General features: G+C 43.6%; 1 protein-coding gene across 5 annotated transcripts in view; it reads right to left on the bottom strand.

The window, feature by feature from the left end:
• The window catches only part of LOC123503362 (alpha-mannosidase 2-like), a 402,577-nt gene that overhangs the window by 105,352 nt on the left and 274,725 nt on the right, over window positions 1–22,500 (bottom strand). For all 5 annotated transcript variants that reach the window (XM_045253043.1, XM_045253045.1, XM_045253042.1 and 2 more), the window contains one exon: window positions 21,948–22,040. In XM_045253043.1, coding sequence (XP_045108978.1) covers window positions 21,948–22,040 — 93 coding nt within the window. The remainder of the gene's footprint in view (window positions 1–21,947; window positions 22,041–22,500) is intronic.

Below are 22,500 nucleotides of genomic sequence, written 5' to 3'. Positions count from 1 at the left end.
AAGAAGAGGAGGAGGAGGAGGAGGAGGAGGAGGAGGAGGAATACAAAGAAAGCCCAAACACCAACAAATACCCCCTTTTAGCCCATGAATTCCTGTGAAAAAGCCCACATGGTATAAATTAGAAAGAAAAAAAAAATGACAAGATAACTGAAAGCTGCATGGGTAACTATTGCAAACTGACTAATAGTGGAAGAGGCGACAATGAGGACAAGTACCGCTATAAGTAAAAGGAAAGAGGGAGGAAGAGGGACCAGAAATACAGAAAAAAGTAGAAAGTCTCCCCCGCGGTGTGACGGAGAGAGACTTTTCTTCTGCTACAATGGTGTTCCCGCAGTGACTGATTGGCGGGCACTGATCCATCATCCTTGTAAGAAAGAATCACCCGCTGAATCGTTATTGAATGCCGCAAACTACACGAGAGAGAGAGAGAGAGAGAGAGAGAGAGAGAGAGAGAGAGAGAGAGAGAGAGAGAGAGAGAGAGAGAGAGAGAGAGAGTAGATACTATATTTAACCCATTCAGTATTGGGACGCAGTTTTACCATGAGTTTTGGGTATGATTAAACGATTTTATTCACATTAGGAAGGGCCTATGGAGGTTAAAAGATTAATAGCTAGAGTACTCACTATTTAAATCCCCACACACGTTTCTGAAGCTGTATGAAGTCACTAAATAGTAAGTAGAATGAATGTGAAAACGCGTCATAGCACTGAAAGAATTATATTTGACTGGTAAGCTGTGAAATAATCGTTGGCAATAATATTATCATTTTCTTTCAATATCCTAACCAGTTTTACCAAATGGCTCTGAATCCTTCCTGTAGAAAGTCTGAAGTTTGTCATACATTTTATTACTTTTTCAAATGATGTAATACTTTCGTTAACATAATTAGTACAGGAGGGGGATATATGAAAAAAAAAACATGTATTTTTTGTTATGTTATGGCCTATAGCACCTGTAGGTAACTTAAAGAGTATTAGAAGCACTGTTAAGCTTCCATCCATTAACGGCGCAGGCAACTTTAACTATAGTTGTATATATTAGGGCCCATATCACCACCCAAGTGCATCTTTGTTGTAACCACCTAGAACCTGGATATCATGGTGACATGTAGGTAACTTTTAATCACTCGAAAAATGGCAAAGTTTCAAGGCTGTACTTGCTGTGATTCGAACTATGCGTGGACGTCTGCCCAATCCCACGCTCACCACCTTATCCACTACGCCACCAGGTAGTTGAGTTTATTATACAGGTCCTTCAGGGGAACTCATACCTCTGTTTTCTTCCACCTTTCCTACTCTAACGTGCTTAAACGTCTGTACATAAGCAGTACTCTTAGTCTATCCTTCCAATATTTTTTCGGTAATGGGTGAGCAAACTATAAGCAGTACTCGAGACTGTCAAAATGATAAAATCGTAACGAAACTCTCTCTGATTTGCTATCGAAGGCAATTAATCTGTTGGTAATTCTGACAGTGTTGGTCTGGATTCTATATGTTTGGTGTGAGGATTCCGAGATGCTTTTCCTCACTCGGCACAAAAGCTTCCGGTCATTCATTAAATATTGAACGTGGTGATTGTTGCTTCCGATGTGAGGGACTTTGCATTTTCCAACTTTAAAATCATCTGCCGTTTGATGACCCGACGTGTTTGTCTATCCTAATTTGATTAAAGGAGGAGGAGGAGGAGGATGAAGAGGAGGAGGAGGAGGAGGAGGAGGAAGAAGAAAAATGTAATAGGAAAGAACAGAAATGGATATGGAAAGAAAAAACGAAGATGGAAATAGAGAAGAAAGAGAAGCCGGTGGGGAGGACGAAGAGAGATTAAAGGATGTTAAAAAAAAGAAAAGAGAATGAGGAGGAGAAGGAGGAGGAGGAGGAGGAGGAGGAGGAGGAGGAGGAGGAGGAGGAGGAGGAGGAGGAGGAGGAGGAGGAGGAAGAGGAGGAAGAGGAGGAGGAGGAGAAGGAGGAGGAGGAGGAGGAGGAGGAGGAGGAGGAGGAGGAGGAGGAGGAGGAGAAGGAGGAGGAGGAGGAGGAGGAGGAGGAGGATGTTCTGATGTCTGGCTCGAATCGTTCCTTTCTTGCTTTCTTCCTTCCTTCCTTCGCTCACTCATTCTCCCTCTCTTGTCCTTGTCTCGTGAAGCGCAAACACAAACAGGAGATTAAAGTCTCTGAGCACTCCTCCTCTCCCTCCATCCCCCCGTCCACCACCTCCACAAGCACCTACCCACCTACTCTCCTTTTGCAGACCCGAGGAAGCAGCCCCTAAGCACTCTCTCTAATGGAGCTCTCTCTCTCTCTCTCTCTCTCTCTCTCTCTCTCTCTCTCTCTCTCTCAGCGTAATCGAGTTTTAACTAAGCGGTTATTGTGCCCAGATTGCGTGATGCTCTTAATGTCCTGTTCATTATCATGCTGTTAGTGTTCTCTACTGTTTTCAAACGTAAGGATGAAAAAATACAGTAGAGGGATAGACACGGATAGACACGCACTCCGACCTTTGTGTCTCGGTAACTACCAAGTACCCGCTAAGTTGGTGTGAAGCTGTGTTACGGCGCGTGGTGAGTCGTGACATACGCTACTATATATGTGGCGGATGGACTGTGTGAAGAGAAAGAGGTTGATAAAATAAGGATACGATACAAGAGGGAATAATGCAAGAGGGAATGATACAGGAGGGAACGCTATATTGGAAACTTTAGCAATATAGTAGCAGCAGCAACAGTAGCAGCAGCACAAGTAGTAGTAGTAGTAGTAGTAGTAGTAGTAGTAGTAGTAGTAGTAGTAGTAGTAGTAGTAGTAGTAGTAGAAGCAGCAGTAGCAGTAGTAGAAGTTGCAGCAATACGACGTAGGTACAAAGTGAGTCAGGGGAGAAAGACAGCAGGAACATTTAGGGCAGCTGGCTGACGTGAACCCTGCCCTTTGCCACGGCGTGCTGCCAGCCACACGCGCCTCGCCCTGTCCCGGCTAGACCCGTGAAGATTAATTGTGACTCAAGTGGATAATAACGAGCGGGATAACACGTCACGTCATCACGCACACGCACAACACCTTTGCCGGTACACTGACTCCAGAGAAAGTGAGGAGGGGATCAATTACTGCCTGTTGTCAGCATCGTCGGGCACCTTTGTCTCGGGAGGGAAAAACAGCGGCTTAGAGGAGGGGAGGCGTCATCCCTGTAAAATGAAACTGCGCACGATGTTGACCGGGAAGCAAAGACTGATGGAGAGGGAGCAACACTAGTAATGAAGGCACTTATGCACCTCGTCACTCGAAAGGGGACCAGCCTCGAGTGTCTGGCTTCTCTGTATGAAAGGAACTCTTGCTGGCGTGTGCAAAATCTACAGGCACGAATTGCGAAGCTGCCCATACAGTGAAAGATCGCCATTATACAAGCAACGCCAGGTTTACATAAGGATGATTCTTTTCTTTCACAGTAATTGAGGAAGAAGTTTAAGTACACCTGCTATATGGAAATGTGGATACGTTGGTGTAGACAATGAGGAATGGATACTGAGGGAGTGTATAAGTTCAATATTCTTGTGTATTCATTCATTTTAGCAGGGTCAGTGTTAAGGAGCTTGGTGAAAGGAAAGACTAGCCACGAAAACTGTCACGATTCTACGTCCTTAAGATAAATCCCTTGAGTATCATGACGCGTTTCCATATTCATTCTGCTTACTATTTGGTGTTTTTTTACAGCTTCAGAAACTTATGTAGGGATTAAAATAGAGAAGACTGTGGCCATTAATCCTCATTCAACCATAGATCCTTTCTAATGTCAACAAAATCGTCTAATCACACCCAAAACTAATTATAAAAATGCGTTCCAGTACTGAAGGGATCAAAGACAAGTCCTCTCTATTCTGTGCTTAGATACGAGACCACCACGCACACACACACACACACACACACACACACACACACACACACACACACACACTATCCATTTAGCACAAGTAAACTGCGGTGGATAGATACGTTTGTGTTTTTCATCAGATCTCCATAAAATATCCTTTCTCAGCCGCGCCCGAAGAGGAGGGAGGCATGAGGGGGAGGGAGAGGAGAGGAGGGGTACACTGCGGCGAGGAGAAACAAAGACAGGGAGGAAAAGAAGGTAATGCATTCTTTACGCTTTTTTCTCCCATAGGGGAAGACAGGCGAGGAGCTTAAGGAAGGGATACATCTCTCTCTCTCTCTCTCTCTCTCTCTGGAAAAATTTTAAGTGTCCGACCAATCTCCTTTTTCTCATCTTTCCTTTAAGTTTTCCTATTGTGTTCTCAGTCATCCACCTACTCTTCCTCTCCTCCTCCTCCTCCTCCTCCTCCTTATCCTCCCCTTCTTCTTTTTCCTCCTCCTCCTTCTCCTCCTCCTTCTCCTCTTCCTTCTCGTTATTATGCGATCCGTTTCCACCTTTTTTCAAGTCCCTTTTCTTACTTTATCTCTCCCTCGTCTTGCTCCTTCCCTTCCACATCTTCCCTGGAAACAATACTAAAAGACGCTAAGATCTCTCTCTCTCTCTCTCTCTCTCTCTCTCTCTCTCTCTCTCTCTCTGTGCTTGTGCCTTAATCGTTGTCAAATTACGAACTTCTTTCCACTTTTCCCTGTCACGAACTTGGCCCCGCGAACACGACGTTAAAGACCCACGAAATCGGAGTCGCCAAATTGTCTTCTGAAATCGTCATCAGGTCCTTCCTAATTTTCCGAATGTCGCGAAACATTTTGGCAAGCGTGCTGGGGAGGGATGAAAAGAACGGGAGTGGGAGGGGGAAAGAGGAAGGAAGAGGAAGGAGGAAGGAAGGAAGGAAAGTAAAAGAGGAAAAGGAGGAGCAAGACGAGTGAGGAAAGAAGAAAAAGAGGAGCAAGAGAGGTGAGGAAAGAAGAGAAGGAAGAGGAGGAGGAGGAGGAGGAGGAGGAGGTGAAGAAGAAAAACTAAGAGAAAGTGAATGCTCGTCAACGTCAACTTTTGGAGAAAGGTGGGAGAAGAGGAGGGGGAGGAGGAGGAGGAGGAGGAGGAGGAGGAGGAGGAGGAGGAGGAGGAGGAGGAGGAGAAGGAGAAGGAGAAGGAGAAGGAGGAGGAGGGAGCGGTTAGAGGAATTTCGGAGGTGGACGAGGCAAGGATGAATGCAAACGAGTGTCCTCATTTCTCTCTTTCCTTTTCTTTGTTTCTTTTTTTTTTTCTCTTATATAACTTCTGTAAAGTGTTTTTTTATCCTTGACATCATTATTATTATTATTATTATTATTATTATCATTATTATTATTATTATGGTAGTGATTTTTCTTGATACTCTTGTTCTGTGTGTGTGTGTGTGTGTGTGTGTGTGTGTGTGTGTGTGTGTGTGTGTGTGTGTGTGTGTGTGTGTGTGTGTGTGTGTGAAGGGTATAACTGCAGCAATAAGGGAGGCAGTGTGAGATGTGGCCAAATGTTTATGGCAGCAATGTGAGGCGCATCTCTCTCTCTCTCTCTCTCTCTCTCTCTCTCTCTCTCTCTCTCTCTCTCTCATAAGTTCACAGCGTGAATTAAAGTCGTGTGATGAGAGATATCTAATTCACCATCATACAAGAGAAAAGAAATTTATTGTTATTATCATTATTATTATTATTATTATTATTATCATTATTATTATCATCATAACTACTTCTACTACTACTTCTGCCACTACAAATGTCACAGTAGACCGGTTATTGTAGTTATAATTTACAGTGTTTTTTGGGACAATGCAGGGAAGCACAGCGCTGTGGGGTGTTTCTGCCCTTCATATGAATTTCATTTACCTAGAAGGAATGTTTTCAGTAGAGGAGGGAAGGGATATGCGTAAACTTTTAAGAGGAAATGAGAATAAAACAAAAGACTACAAAACAAAAGTGAAGTATAAAAATAACTTGAAGGAAAGAAGAGGTTGATGGCAAAGGAGCAATTCTAATTCATATTTTTCTTTTGTATTTCTTTTCTGCCTTGTGACACCCACGTCACAACTGCCACACTGCCACCCCGTATACCAACCAACACACTATTCCACCACCACCACCACCACCACCACCACCACCACCACCACCACCACCACCTCCTTCAACTTTTCCTCCTCCTCTTTCTCCATCTCTTCCTCTTCCAACTCCAATACCATTTTTCTATGCTGCATGGTTTTTCTCTCCCTGCCAGGCGGTGGATGGGGCGGAACCTTGCTCTTTATTACCCGATGCCTCTTGCTTCAGCTCAGTGTAGCTTATCACTAGTCTTGTAATGACCAATACCTCTGCTGCTGTTTGTTCCTCCCTTCATTTCGTGTTCCATCTTCCACCATTACCACCACCAACGCCGCCGCCGCCATTATTTACCCAGCAAGAGGCACTATTTTAACACTGGCTGCCAAGCAAATACCTCCCACACAAGCACCGTGGTTACTCTTCCGTCTGTCTCGTTGCGTCCCGGGTTTGGCAAAAGTCCTTCATAACACAGCGACGCACACTCAGGTAAGTATTGTGACAAGAAGCGCTCGAAAGAATACCACTTACAACAGTAATTAGTGCCACACCTGTCAGAAGAGGAGTATCAGGTAACCTGCAGAAACTAATTTGATGATTCTTTTCAGCAAGTTTGCTCTTTTCCCTTTCAGCAGGAACGCTTTGCGGGAGTTTCATGGCACAATCTTTTCTCGGCTCTCGGCTGGCGTCTGTCTGTGGAAATTACCTTCACCCTCGCAATGGCCAGTACACAGGGCAGATTCATTTCCCTTTGTTCGAGGCGGGCGCCTCACCTCCAGCCTCCGCCGGGCGCCACAAGACATCACGCGTCCTGCAACATCACTACAGACATTCGCTCTCACTTTACATCCTGGAGAGTAGCGGCCAGCCTCTGTGAGCCTCCAGCGAGGTCATGACGAGGCGGCATCAACCTGCCTCACACATAAAACACATAATGCGCTGCGTGAAGGTACGTAGGTTTACGGGCCACGAGGAGCAAGTTCCTGCACATCCCGGAAGCGGGTGGAAGGCGAGGCTTGGGTCTGGAATAGTCAGGCAGCAGTAGAGAAATACTTTCGTGCTCGGTATATGAGAACAGCCGCTGAGACATGCAGGCCGCGGGCGGTCGATGTAACCCTCCGTGGTTTAGAGTTTAGACGCGTTTGCCAGTCCGCTCCTCCTGTGCCTTTTCTCCTGTTACTGCTACACGAGGGGCGAGCATTTATGGGAGTCACGTGTGCGGCTGTCACTTCCCCTCACTCCACAGCTCGGCCGTTAGCTGCAAAAACATTAATGACTGTGGCGGGGCAGGGGGTAGGCAGAGGGTGGGGAGGCAGTAAGTGTGTCACGAATCGCGATATAACATTTTTGCCTCTCAAGCGCCGCCGCCGCCGCGTGCAGGAGAGGTAAGTGACAGGAAACCTTATTTTCTTCACTGCACGACGCATATGCTCCTGGTTTCCCTTTTTTTTTTTTTTCTAAGTTTGTGGTGTGTGTGTGTGTGTGTGTGTGTGTGTGTGTGTGTGTGTGTGTAATTCACCTCGGTCGTCTGCTGGTCACCCAGCCAGTCTTCCCCATTACGGAGAGAACTCAGAGCTCATAGACCGATCTTCGGGAAGGACTGAGACCACAACACACTCTACACACTGGGAAAGCGAGGCCACAACCCCTCGAGTTACATCCCGTACCTATTTACTGCTAGGTGAACAGGAGCCACACATTGCCCATTTGCCTCACCGCACCGGGACTCGAACCTGGCCCTCTCGATTGTGAGTCGAGCGTGTTAACCACTACACTACGCGGTGTGTGTTTGATCTGCTGTTTGATCTGCTGCAGTCTCTGACGAGACAGCCAGACGTTACCCTACGGAAAGAGCTCTCAGCTCATTATTTCCGATCTTCGAATAAGCCTGAGAAGGCACACACCACACACCGGGACAACAAGGTCACAACTCCTCGATTTACATCCCGTACCTACTCACTGCTAGGTGAACAGGGGCTACACGTGAAAGGAGACACACCCAAATATCTCCACCTGGCCGGGGAATCGAACCCCGGTCATCTGGCTTGTGAAGCCAGCGCTCTAACCACTGAGCTACCGTGTGAGAGAGAGAGAGAGAGAGAGAGAGAGAGAGAGAGAGAGAGAGTGAGAGTGTGTGTGTGTGTGTGTGTGTGTGTGTGTGTGTGTGTGTGTGTGTGTGTACGCAGTATCACGGTATGTTTCATTTCTCAAACTATTTGATGGAATGAAGCAATGCACTGCGCACGGTATATTTACCTGCACAGTGTTCACGTGACAGGAGATGTAAGCAAAGGATACATAAAATAATTCAATTGTTGATCACATCTCACATTGCAAAGCTGACAATGAAAAAAAATACAAGGGGAAGGAAAAATCTTCTAACGATGATATAAAATAAAAATTCACGAATAGAACTGTAAAGACAAAGACGAGAATATTGCTTGCATATTGTATTGCGAAACTGACAGAATGAAAAATGAAAGAGAAAAAATCAGGAAAAAAAACTCAAAAGTGCAAGAACCTCAGTGAATAAAGAAAAATCTCATGATGGAGTATAGAAAGATTAATTAATAGGACAGAAGCGTGCACAAAGCGAGTATACGATAAAATAGAAGAGAAAAAGAGAGAAAGAGAGAAAAAAAAGAGACAATGCTACAAATAACGATCATAAAATAAGTCCAGACGACATCTACACTTGATATATAAAATTAATATCGCGCCCACCACTGAACTGTCGCGCCATCCAAACGCTACTTTGCATTCTGTCCCGCCATGAAAAGTATGTGGCGAGTAGACAGCCTGAACACTGCACTCACGAACCTCCGCCATCATACACTGTCAATTTGGACGGCTTAGATTAGTGTCCCGTTCGGATAAAGCAAAAGTTATTCTTCTCCTTAAGCAAGAGAATAGAAAGAAATGTGATGTATTCTGAAACGCTTTGCTCTCACCACCACTGCTTTCTTTAGTTGAAGATACTCATGTTTTTAAGGGTGTTTTTATGGCTCTGGTGATGGATTGGCAAGGTTTCCAGTCTATCAAAAAGAGAAACTCACCGTTGCTGTTTTCCAAAGGGTCTAGTTGAAGATACTCATGTTTTAAAGGGTATTTCTATGGCTCTAGTGATGGATTGGTAAGATTTCTAGTTTATCATAAGGATGAATTGTCTGGAAAACACGGCTAGTCGTCTCTGTGGCCTTAGGAAATTGTCGTGGTGAGAGAGCAAGGCGTTTCTGAATATGGCTATCAGTCACACACACACACACACACACACACACACACACACACACACACACACACACACACACACACACACACACGACCAAGGAGTTGAAGAGAACCAAACACAACACTCCTCCCTTTACTCTGCCTCCGAGAATAGAGTAAATTAATCCTCGTTCTGCCACCATCTGTCACCGGCTCCCTTGTTTTGACACCTAGAACTTGCCAGCGTAGCTCTCCTTCCCTCGGTGTAATACAAACCCTAGCCGCCTTGAAAGCACTCTCCTCATTACGTCCCTCGGCCACACAGCAACGCACTACACGTCAAAGGAAGGTCACAAGATTCTCCCGTGCACCATCAAAGACCCGGGCAGCCCTCGAGTCAAATATTCGAAACCGGGGACTTGCAATCATCAGCCCTTCACTGTCACTGCCGCAGGTCTGTTGAGTGACGGTCTGTCTCCCCGGGCTGATCATTCTCCCAGCAGAAATACCTCAAATGATATGATACTGTCTATGTCTTAACTGCTCCACCAATGATAAACAGAAGCAGTATTATAACCTCAGGTATTTATGAGATAGAAAAAAAGGATCTTGCGCCACAATACCATATCATATTACAATTAGTGTACTTTCTTTTAGTAATCTATCAAATGTTATTTATTAGAAGCTAGGAAAGCAGAAGACCTAGACAGTGAGAAGGCCAAACTTAGGAAGGGTTGTTTCAAAGGTAACACTTAAATAAGAACATAAGAAAATGAGGGAAGCTGCAAGAGGCTATGAGGTCTACACGTGGCAGTCCCTGTATAAGCAAAGCTACTTAATTCCATCTGTCATCTCCATCCATAAATTTATCTAATCTTTTAAAGCTCCCTATTGACTCAGCACTAACAACATAATTATTGACATTCCTCTTTGTTAGAGAACCAGTTCCCCCCCATTTCTTACCTAAACCTAAATTTCTCAAGCTTTAACCTTTATTTCTGGTTCTCTCTAGGTTACTGATCCTACGTAGCTAGCTGGCTGTTCCTCTCCATCCTCGCCACCACCACCACTATCACCACTATCACTACCTGAACTCCTTTGTTGTAAACCTTATACCACTTAAATACTTCTATCAGGGCCACTCTTAACCTACGTCTCTCTAAGGATAGCAAATTTAGTTTCTTCAATCCAACCTGGTAGTCAATTGAACCACAGCCTCTAGTGTTGATCGGCCGTGTGTCAAACTGCTTCTGGTTCCTTATGTCCACTCTCACATGTAAAATCCAGAGTCCCTTAACAAGCAAACATCTCCTTGACTTCTTTCGCTTTAAACATCACTCTTTTTATTTGAATTTTCGTATATTCTTACATTTGTTTTGAGGAATTTGCATGCTTTGGGTTACTCTGAGCGCTAATGAGTAGTTTCTAGTCTAATGATTGGCTAACTAATTAATAAACCGGCTGTTATTTTTTCCAATTATAATGATTAACGCACACACACACACACACACACACACACACACACACACACACACACACACACACACAGAGGCAAGGAAAATATCAGTAAAAAGAGACATGAAGAGAAAAAAAATAGATGCAAACAAAGGTGATATAAAATGCTCTCTCTCTCTCTCTCTCTCTCTCTCTCTCTCTCTCTCTCTCTCTCTCTCAGTACTCGACACACGGGAAAACACTCCAGCTCGTGACGTTAGGCCGCATTCCACCTGAACTGGGACCAAATAAAAAGTTTTCCACAGAAGTGTATGCGCTGAGAGAGAGAGAGAGAGAGAGAGAGAGAGAGAGAGAGAGAGAGAGAGAGAGAGAGAGAGAGAGAGAGAGAGAGAGAGAGAGAGAGGATTTGTTAGTTGGTCGGAGCCGCGTGGTATAAGGTGAGAGTTGTAAAGTGAACGAACTAAAGGGCTGGGATTGGGGAGGGAGGAGGCAGATTACAGGGACGCAGAATTGAGTGAACGTGTGTGAAAAGAAATGTATAATAAGATCAAGCCATTTACATACATCAAAAGACTTTTCCCTTCCAGCCACCCAGCCAGCCAACCAGCGAGCCAGCCAGTCAAGCCAGTCAAGCCAGCCAGTCAAGCCAGCCAAGCCAAGCCAAGCCAAGCCAAGCCAACCAACCTTCAACTGTTGTATATATCAAATGTATATTTAATTTATGCGTCAGAAATGTAATCAATTCAGGGATTTCTAAGCCACCCGTTGTTGCCTCCCATTCTCTCTCTCTCTCTCTCTCTCTCTCTCTCTCTCTCTCTCTCTCTCTCACATGTGACCACCACCGGACCTCCACCGTGGCGCTACTGGAATACCATCACGACTAAATGGTTACTTCCCAAGCTTTCCAATTACAGCTCGCATTTACGCCTCTCATGGGCACGTCACAATACGGTCTGGTCCCGCACCCCTGCCTCTCCCAGCCTTCCCCGTGCAGTGATGAGGATACCTACGTAGCTGGCTGGCTCTTCCTCTTCCTATTCGCCACTACCGCCACTATCACTGCCTGAACTGTGTATCTTCATTGCCTCCGCCCTATTAAGTATTAGCTCAGTGTTTTCGTGATATCCACCTTTTTTTTTTTTGTCATTTTCTTTAAATTTCAACGTGGATGTGTATTAAGGAAGGGTATTCAGTTTTCTGTTAATGTGTGGGGACTCGCTAATGGGTATGTAAATTTTTGAGAGAGAGAGAGAGAGAGAGAGAGAGAGAGAGAGAGAGAGAGAGAGAGAGAGAGAGAGAGAGAGAGAGAGAGAGAGAGAGAGAGAGAGAGGGTAAACTTTCCTAATTGCTGGTCCCTAAAACTATACAGTATTCCTAATGAAATACCTAATTACGCTTCAATTATAGAAGTCCTTGGCCAGGGAACACACACACACACACACACACACACACACACACACACACACACACACACACACACACTCTCTCTCTCTCTCTCTCTCTCTCTCTCTCTCTAAGGCTCGTATTCTCAAACACTTCCGTGCTTCACCTCCACTATTTCAGAAGGCTTTATTTAAGTATACATGAGTTTCTTAAGGTGTTTTTATGGTTCTAGAGGCAGAGTGACAAGATTTCCACATTACTACCTGGAGAAACACACTTGAAAACCCGGCTAATCATCTCTGTAGCCTTGAAAACAGTCGTGGTGAGAGAGCAAAACGTTTCTGAACACGCCCTAATACAACTTAAGAAGCCCAGGCGAGTGAGGACAGGCAGGTGTGTGATGAAAGCCGGTATTAATCAAAGCAGGTGTAAGGTGAACCAGGTGTTGTCTTCACACAGGTGACAGACGAGGCTGGTGCTTCAACTCTGCCTGGTGTCCTTTTCTCTTCTGTTACCCTTTTTGTTCACACTCTTTTAATACTTTTTGGTGCGTTCAGAATTCTTGATGGCATGCCGTCGCTCAGAATGACAAGGCATGGTGTTGAAATAAAAAGAAGGAAAAAAAAGGGAGCAAAAGATTAAACAAAACGGGAAAGGGTTGGCTGGTATATGGTTACGTATGATGTTTGAGTGTCCATACGTGGTGATAAGTTGGTTAGCAGTTTTTATTCAATTGCTGGTCTCTCTCGTGACTTTCATTCAGTTTGCGTACATTAACATCAGTACTGAGCTGCATTTTTACAGTTTTGGGTATGATTAGATGATTTTATTGACATTAGGAAGGGTCTATGGAGGTCAGAAGATTAATGGCCACAGTCTTCACTATCTTAATCCCCACATAAGTTTCTGAAGCTGTATAAAATCACCAAACAGTAAGCAGAGTGACTATAGAAACGTGTCATGGTACTGAAGAGATTAAATGACTGAAAAGCAAGTAAAAGTGGGAAACAAAGATATATAAATAGATAGGTTTTAAGACATTTGTTCTTGTATATTAGCTTGCACTATCAAACCTGCAAGGGAGCTGGCAACTAAGTGGATCTTTTTTTTTGTTGTCCTTGGCCGGCTTTCCCCTACTTACATAAAAAGAATAGATAGATAGATTTACCTGTAATTATTTTGAAGTTCTCCCTAAACGCTACACTCTGTTAAGTAACCCCATTTTTCTTATTTCTTTCCTAAATTCCACCTGACCAAGCGCGAATCATGTTACTTATTCAGATTACAAACGCTGAGGATTTTGTTTTCATCACCTTTGTCATGTCCCGTATGTCACTTAATTACGTCTGTCAGCTCCCCTCTTAATCTATGTAAATTTAAAGGCTTTAATCTCTTCTCGTAAGGAATATTTCTCATCCATTCTGTATTTTGTAATTTTTCTACGTACCGAGTTGAACAGACAATAACACAAAAACCACAACTGTACATCGTGAATTGGGTGAAGTGTGGGCAACGGCAAATATTACTTAGGAATTTCTACTTTTCACATTCTTAACCCTTTTTTTTCTTATTTATATCATGTTGGCTTTTTTCACGGGAATTTCTGGGCTAAAGGGATACTTTTTGGGGTACCGCCTATCTCAAAGCCCACCCGCTAGGAAACCGTTGCCCCGAGTGAGGAAGCCCAACCTACACTCGGACCGTGGACAGGATTCGAACCCCTCGGACCCCAAAGCACGCATGGTTCCACAGTACCACGGCAGCCCTTATTTAGGTTGTTGTTCTTTAGTACCAGGGCGAGTTTTCATATTTATTCTGGTTACTATATAGTGACTTTATACAGCTTCGGATCCTTGTGGGGAAAAGAATAATGAAGATTCTGGCCATCAAACTTCTGATCTCCATGGACCCTTTCTAATGTAAATAAAACCGTCTAATCACACCCACAACTCAAGGTAGAAATGCGTCCTAGTACTGGTGTTGAGAAGGTTTCATTGATTTTTCCTCGATATACATTTTTCTAACAAAGGTCTGAGATAACCTTCATACCTAAATATTTTTCGCTGTCTGGTCTTACTGAAGCCACTCCATTGTGTACCCATAGTGTTATTTCCTATAATTACAGTAAGTACTTGTGTATCTACCAATATTAGAGTAACGATTTATCTCCTTATAGACGGGCACTACATTGGCTTGCCTCCACATCACAGCCGCCTCTCCAGAATGTATTGATTTCCTGAAGATACCAAGCAGTGGCCCATTCATGGCGTCCTTGTATTCTTTCAACACTCTATGGTTTATGGTCCTGGTGAGTAAAGAGACAAAGCTGGAGTGGTGGTGACTAGGGCAGCGAAGAGTCAGAGGTGAATTAGCTGCTGGTGAGAAGAGGAGAGAGGAGAGGAGAGGAGAGGAGAGAATAGAATGAAAGCAAAATTAGAAAAAGAATAAAAAAAAGGTGTGAGATGAGATGGGTTTATTGCACATTTTTTTCCACCATATGCGCTCTCTCTCTCTCTCTCTCTCTCTTTTCGTACCATTCAGTTTTATTTTTCTGCTTCTATTTTCTTGTTCTTTTGTTGTTGTTGTTGTTGTTGTTGTTGTTTTGTAGCCGTTTCTGCTGTTTCGTTTGTGTACTTTTTTTTGTTTTACACTGTTTTGTTGTTGTTGTTGTTGTATTTTCTTCTCTTATTTTGGTATTTTCTGTGATCTCTTTACTATTTTTTTCTGCTCCTCCTCTTCCTCATCCTCCTCCTTCTGTTCTTCTTGTTCTTGTTCTTCCTTTTCTTTTTTTTTCTCCTTTTCATCTTGTTCTTCTCGTCCTCGTCTTTCTCATCCTCTTCTTCCTCTTCTTCTTCTTTTCTTCTTCGTCTCCTAAGTCCAATCCATAGTAGTAGTAAATGACTATCGATTACCTTAAAACACCTAAGTAGATAATCTTGTTGCCAGACGAGGGACTTTCTCTTCTCCCTCTCCCTCTCCCTCTCCCTCTCTCTCTCTCTCTTCCCTCTACCTCCTTTTATTTCTACTTGTCCACCTCCTCCGTCTTCCTTCTATCTCTCCTTCTTCATATTATTTATCTCCTGCTTTTCCTTCGCTTCTTTTCTCGTCCTCCTCCTCTTTCTCCTCCTCCTCTTCCTCCTCCTGTTCGTCATCATCATTATCACTTTCTTTCGCCTCCAATTCCATCTCTTTCTAATCTTTTTCCTCTCATTTTTTTTCTCCTTTTATCTCCTCCCCCTCAGGTTTTTTAGTTTTCTTCGTTTTCCTTCCCTTACTCTTCTTCGGTCCTTCTTACTTCTCCTTCTCCTCCTCTTGTAGTCCCTCGTCACGTCTTCCCCGTCCTCTCTAGACCATAAAAAGGGAGCTACAGTCATGCCCTATCTAGCCATCCTACGCTGAGATTGAACCGTGGCCTTCCTCTTTCCTCCTCCTTGTTCCTCTTTTACTGAGAAGCTGGCACAAACTAACTTCTCCTTTAACAATCTCTCTCGCTTCTTCTTATCCGCTGCTAATGCTTTCAAGTGCGGCTTTTCAGAAGATGGTGGAAAATTTATTGAAATCACCGTGACCAATCTTTTTATTTTCAAGTTCGTGATAGTTTGGTAGTATTTTCACAAGGAATAGTCGTCGTCGTATTCTTTTTCTTCTTCTCCTCCTCGTCCTCCTCCTCGTCCTCCTCCCTTCTATATGGAAGATGAAGTAAAGTGTTGGTTCTTGACTTACATAATACTCTCCTTCCTTCCTTCCTTCCTTCCTCTTCTGTTTCAAAAGCTTTTTTTTTCGAGTTGAATTCAATATTTTTTTTTATCTGTTCTCTCTTGCATTTTTATTTCTATAAAGAATAAAAAGGGTACTAGAATATTGATTATTGATTATGAAACGCCCTCTCTCTCTCTCTCTCTCTCTCTCTCTCTCTCTCTCTCTCTCTCTCTCTCTCTCTCTCTCTCTCTCTCTCTCTCATCTTACCCTCCTTCCCAATCAGTAAAATAACTTTACCTTACCTGACCCGATTCCTTCCCTTCCCTGGACTCTTTTCCTTTCTATACGGAAGAAAATGAGCTAAATCTTTTGTTCCCAGTCACCATAACATCTTCCCTCTTCCCTCTCATCCCAAAGTAAATTATCTCGAACCTTCTCTCTGCTCACTATGATTATATTCTTATCCTCCTTCGTTTATTCTCCTCCCTACAAACTTGTGCTTTCTATATGGAAGAGATAAAAAGTGTGAATTGTCGAGTCACAAACGCTCGCTCTCCTTCTCCCTCATCTTAAGGAGAATTATTTCTTACCTACGCTTCCTTTCAACTCTGCACATTAGGTTTCTTATCCTCCTCCCTCGTGCATTTCTTTTTCTATATGGAGGAGGAGGTAAAAGTTTCATTCCTGACTAGTTAATGCTCCTCTTATCCTTCCTAATTTCCAGTGAATTATTCCTACTCTTCCATTTCATCCCACACACTTTTCTTACCCTCTCTCATTCATTTCCTCCGCATGGACGCAAAAATGTCAGTTCTTGACTAGCAAATACCTTCTTCCTCGTCTTTCTCCTCATCTCTCTCTCTCTCTCTCTCTCTCTCTCTTGAATTATCGTTACACCTCATTTATATTCAGTGGAGTGATGTTCTTATCCTCCCATTACTCATTGCCCTGTACAATTGCGATTCAACAAGGGAAAGACACAATATCCAATGTCTTCCTAACAAACACCCTTTCCTCCTCACCCTCCTCTGCCTCCCCTCCCTTCCTCCCTCATCTCGAAGTGAATCAATCTCGCACTTCCTTTCCATTCAGTCCATTCACTACAATGATTTTCTTATCCTCCCTCATTCATTCTCCCTCTGCTCATTTTTCTTCCCCTTTCCCCGCATTACTCTTCCTTACTGCGACTGGAGGCTGCGGCAGGTACACAGGGTGGAGGGATTGGTGGGACGGGAAGAGGGGGTTACGGTGCGCAGGGTGACCGAGGATAAGAAAGACGTAAGGTGCTGGTGAAGAATCTGAGACACTGACCGAGGATGGAGCGAGAGAGGGAAGAGAGGAAAGAGAGGAAGAGAGAGAGGAAGAGGAAAGAAGGAAATAACGAGAGTAAAGCTATATGACGAAATGAAGAAGAGCTAAAAGGGAAATGAAGAAGTGAAATACGAAATGAGAGAGAGAGAGAGAGAGAGAGAGAGAGAGAGAGAGAGAGAGAGAGAGAGAGAGAGAGAAAGGTTATGTTGTCCAGCTCTCTACAAAACATCGCCTCATTTTCTCACCAACTGTACACTGATATGTTGTCCAGCTCTCTACAAAACACCGCCTCATTTTCTCACCAACTGTACACTGAGAGGTAAAGACAACGCTGCTTCAAGTGTTCTTCTATCGCAGCTGGCCAGTGAGAACCAACGAGACAAAGAACAGGTAAAGGAACGGTGAGGGGAAAGATAGTAAAGTATAAACGAAAGCAAGAGTAAGAAAAAGATAAAAGGGAAGAGGAAATATGGAGATGTAGGAGGAGGGAGAGAAGGAAAAAGTGAAGGGAGGGAGAAAGGAATAATGAAACGATGTAAAGAAGGAGGGAAGGGGGAATGAAATGAAGAGGAGAGGATAAAAATAAGGAAGGTCGGAGGAAAAATGAAGGATGAATGAGGGAAAGAAGAATGATGAAAGGAAAGAAGAAATAGAAATGAAAAAAAAGAATGGATTAAAAGAAGGGAAAGGAGGACAGAAGATACGAAGAGAAATAAGTAAAAAATAAATAAACGAAGGTAGGTAAGTAAGAGAGTAAGGAAGGAAGGAAGGAAGGAAGGAAGGAAGGAAGGATGAAATAAAGAGAAGAAAGATAAATAAATCAAGGAAAAGCATGAAAATGACGTAAAAAGCAATAAAAAAAACGAAAACGAATGAACAAACAAAAACAGAAAGAGAAAAAGGAGAAAAAGTCTAGAGAAACGCACAAAGGACATAAAGAAGGAAAGAATTCATGAAAGGAAGAAAAAAAGAGGAAGAAAAAAGCAGGAGGGAATAAAAGCAGGCTCCAAGAAGGGCAAACAGACAACACAAAGCCTAAGCTAACACGGGGTACTAAAACTTAATCTCATCACAACACGCGCCAGAATGCGACGACGATGGGGGGAGTGAGCGACGGAAAGAGAAGAGGAGTCACGGGAAAAACAGGGAGAGGAGGGAGAAAATGGAGAGAAAACGGATGATTGTAGAGATAACGAAGACCAGAAAAGGAATTAAAAGAAGAAGAGGGGAAGATAACGATGAGGAAAGGTGACAAAAGATGAGAATGGAGAGAGAATGGAGAGAATGACAGGAAAAGAAGCCAAAGAGGAGGAGGAGGAGGATTAGAAAAGATTACTACCTCAAGGCTTATGATCAGTTGATGTGTGTGCTTCTTTTTCGTAAGGTTAGAGAGTACACGTAGTTGACATGATGTATGGATTAACCTCCTGAGTGTCACGACGCGTTTCCATATTCATTCTGCTTACTATTTGGTGATTTTACATAGCTTCAGAAACTTATGTGGTGAAGACTGAGGCCATTAATCTTCTGACCTCCATAGACCCATCCCATTATCAAAAAATGGTCTAATCGTACACAAGTCTCAAGGTAATAATGTGTCCCAGTAGTGAAGGGGTTAACTAACTATATCCGAAGTATTGTTTCACGGGAATACTTGTCTAACTCAACAGAATCAGAAATAAGACACGCCGGGCGGTGGTGCAGCCCAGGAACGCCGCGATAGTGTTGACGTGGACAGACACGTTCTGCGGATCATTCCCGCACGCCCACTGCCAGCCTGCCGAGCTGCCGCGCCCTCATGGTGCACCGAACAGAATTCAACAGATATTCAGAATGGCTGAATGGAGGTAAATCTTGTTTATAGTATAACAGGAAGAAACAACACAAAGATTTCAAAGTGAGGGGAAGGCGGAAACCCTCAAGCGTGTTTGAAAGCATTTTATTGCTGCAGTGCCTTTGTGGAAAGCTTACGGATCAAAAGAAGTTGAGAAGGGTTTTGGGCTGGGAGTTATGTCTCATGGTATGCACAGACGCCACCTGGCATAGCTGGCTTATTGGGCGTAGTCGGACGTGCAAAAAAAACCTCTGGAATGTTGTGGGAAAACCAAGAGAAAACGCTTGGTTTATCAACAACACTACTGGAGACAGGAATGTTCCGGTGTGCAGGGAACAGGGAACAGTGTGCGTGGTAAACATACAGCCTGACGCAGCGGCCCTCGAGACCTGGCGTGGCGCAGGCCGGTAGCTCTTCTTGTCGCCTTTACCTCCATCCCGAAGGACTTTGGAAGAGGACGAAGAGCACACGGAAGGAAAGAAGTGGGAGGACGAGAAGACTAGAAAAAAGAGGGGAGACAGATGGGAAGATAGGGTTGAACTGAGGGGATAAAAGGGAGGGAAGGTGAGGAGAGAAGAGGGAACAAAGGGGAGATATAAGAGGGGAGAGGATAGGGTTGCACGGCGAGGGGAGCCGAGAATGCTAATGTTGTCAGAATGTTCCTTAGAGGGTGAAACTCTACGCAAGAGAGAGAGAGAGAGAGAGAGAGAGAGAGAGAGAGAGAGAGAGAGAGAGAGAGAGAGAGAGAGAGAGAGAGAGAGAGAGAGAGAGAGAGAGAACAGCTCGTGCAGTAAGCCATGAAAAGATGCAATAAAAGAAATATAGTAGCAGTAGAAGCAAGAGGAGGAGGAGGAGGAGGAGGAGGAGGAGGAGGAGGAGGAGGAGGAGGAGGAGGAGGAGGAGGAGGAGGAGGAGGAGGAGGAAGAAGAAGAAGAAGAAGAGGAAGAGGAAGAGGAAGAGGACGAGGAGGAAAAGGAAAAGGAGAAAGAGGAAGAGAACACGAAGGATGAAAGGAAATGAAAAATAAAAATGAAAAAAAACTGCAAAAAATAAGAAGGAAAACGAAACTGTGGAAAAAATATAAAAGAATGGACAAAAATATAGTAAAAGGTAGAAATCTAACTTCAGGCGCTTCAAAAAAAGTACACATTTAATTCAGAGGTGGCGAAGGAGGACTGGAGGAAGGACGGCAGAGCGAAGGAAGATGAAGGAGGCGAGGGAGAAAAGGATGGATCTATGTGGGAGAGTAAAGTTGCTGGGAAAGGAGGAGTGTGGTAAAGGAAAGGGAGAGGGAGGGAGAGGGAGGGATAGAGAGGCAGGGAGAGGGAGAGAGGTAAGGAAAGTAAGAGAAGCCAAGGGGCCATAACTTTGAAGGAGACGAAGCTCAAAGTACTGAAACTTGTGGCTGATACTGTACTCTCTCTCTCTCTCTCTCTCTGGAATAATACATGTGCCTGAAATAATAATGACTACAAGTGGACTTTTCAACAATTGTTTCCCTCTTCCATGTCTTTCCTGCCAAAAATCATTACAAACAACGAGAGAGAGAGAGAGAGAGAGAGAGAGAGAGAGAGAGAGAGAGAGAGAGAAATTCTATATTCAAATACGAAAATTCTTTACTACTGATATTCTCTCTCTCTCTCTCTCTCTCTCTCTCTCTCTCTCTCTCTCTTAGCTCCTGGATAGTCATTTTTCTTCCTTATAGTTGTTAGGGAGAGGAACAATTGTCTTCCTTATCCTTCTCTTCATCAGTCTTGCAATAGCTAACAGTTCTCGTATATATTTCTCTATTTCTCCTTTCTCCTCTTCCTATTATTCCAAATCCCTCTTCGTTCCTCGTTAAAGACTTTTGTTTATACTCGGTCTCTCTCTCTCTCTCTCTCTCTCTCTCTCTCTCTCTCTCTCTCTCTCTCTCTCTCTCTCATCTAGGTCTTGCTAATTCTTTTGACTTTCTTTTCTCCTTCTGCTCTGATCTCCTTTTTCTTGCTTTTATCTTATTTTCTTTCCTTTCCTCTTCTTTTTCTTATTTTCCCTCTCGATAACAAAAACTAATAACTCGATAACTAATTCTTTTGCTCTAATGTCCTTTTTCTTGCTCTCTTTTTTTTATTTATTTTTTCGTCATTCTTATATTTTGACCTCGATAATTAAAAAAACAATACTAAGATTTTCCTCACGTCTAGTTCTCATTTTTCACCTCAACATTCCTTTCTTTTCCTCCTTCTAATCCTAACATTTTTTTTTCTTAATCTTTTCCTTTTTAAACGCTCCATTTTTTTCTTCCCTCCCACTGTCTTTCCCTTTCCTTTCTCCTTCTTTGTCTCCCCCTCTCCCTCTCGACAGCAAAACAATACTCGCGTCCCAGGAGTGGAAACGTGAGGGAGGAAATGAAGACAATCACGGAAAACTCAACAAGAACTCAAGCGCTATTCTGAAGAGCTCAATTTGTGCTCACTTCCAGCCGCCTCTTGGAGTAAATTAAGCCTTCCTCCTTCCTCTTCCTTCGTCCTTTTTCTTTTTTCTCTCTTCATTCCTCTTCCTCCTCCTCCTGCTCTCCACAAATCCCCGGAGTGCCAAATTAATGCCCCGCTTGAGGGCCACTTACTGGGTCCAGCGCTCAACGAAGGCCTTAGGGATTTTGACAGGATTCTGAAGGACCCGGTACCCTTTCTCTCTCTCTCTCTCTCTCTCTCTCTCTCTCTCTCTCTCTCTCTCTCTCTCTCTCTCTCTCTCTGTGTGTGTGTGTGTGTGTGTGTGTGTGTGTGTATAGGAAAGTATTTTATTAATCTATCTAATCTGTCTATCTATCTATGCATCTCTCTATGTATCTGTTGATGTATGTTATATATGTATGTATGTATGTATCTATTTATCTATCTATATATCTCTTCATCTAGTTGTTAATCACAATAAAGTACCGTAAAATTTTCAACCAAGGAACACATCAATAAAATACACGTACACTTGTATCTACCACCCTCCCCCTGAACACACACACACACACACACACACACACACACACACACACACACACACACACACACACACACACACACACCTGGCGCCATACATTACTCACCTTTAGCGGCAGTTTCTTCCACTTTGCGCGTCGCTTCAGGTATCGCTTCTCAAAGTTGGTGTCCCAGAACTCCTTCCCTCTCATCCATGCCGGCTATGGAAAGGAAAGGGAGAGAGAGAGAGAGAGTTAATACCTGCATTAGCTACCATAAAAACACAAGACATATACATAATCAAATAACGTATAAATCATTCTTTAAACACGAACATTACAGTGCTAAATTTATTACACAAGTACTTATGCTTTCAAAAAATATGGAAGAGGAGAAGGGACGAGAGAAATATGGCAGGGAGGAGGAGAAGGAGGAGGAGGAGGAGGAGGAGGAGGAGGAGGAGGAGGAGGAGGAGGAGGAGGAGGAGGAGGAGGAGGAGGAGGAGGAAGAGGAGGACGAGGAGAGAAAGAGGGAGAGACCGTAAAAGCTGTGATCAAGTGAGATAAATGAAAGTGAGAGGGAGAGTGAGTGAGTGAGTGAGTCAGAAATGAAGGGAAAGAAATAGGTGAGGAAGGCGAAGAGGAAAAGAGAAATAAATGAATGAGTAAGAGAACAACTGAG

The sequence above is a fragment of the Portunus trituberculatus genome, chromosome 14, assembly GCF_017591435.1.
Source record: "Portunus trituberculatus isolate SZX2019 chromosome 14, ASM1759143v1, whole genome shotgun sequence".
Classification (NCBI taxonomy): Eukaryota; Metazoa; Arthropoda; class Malacostraca; order Decapoda; family Portunidae; genus Portunus; species Portunus trituberculatus.
Note: the sequence above shows the minus strand (reverse complement) of the source record. Positions and strands in the feature narration are given on the sequence as shown.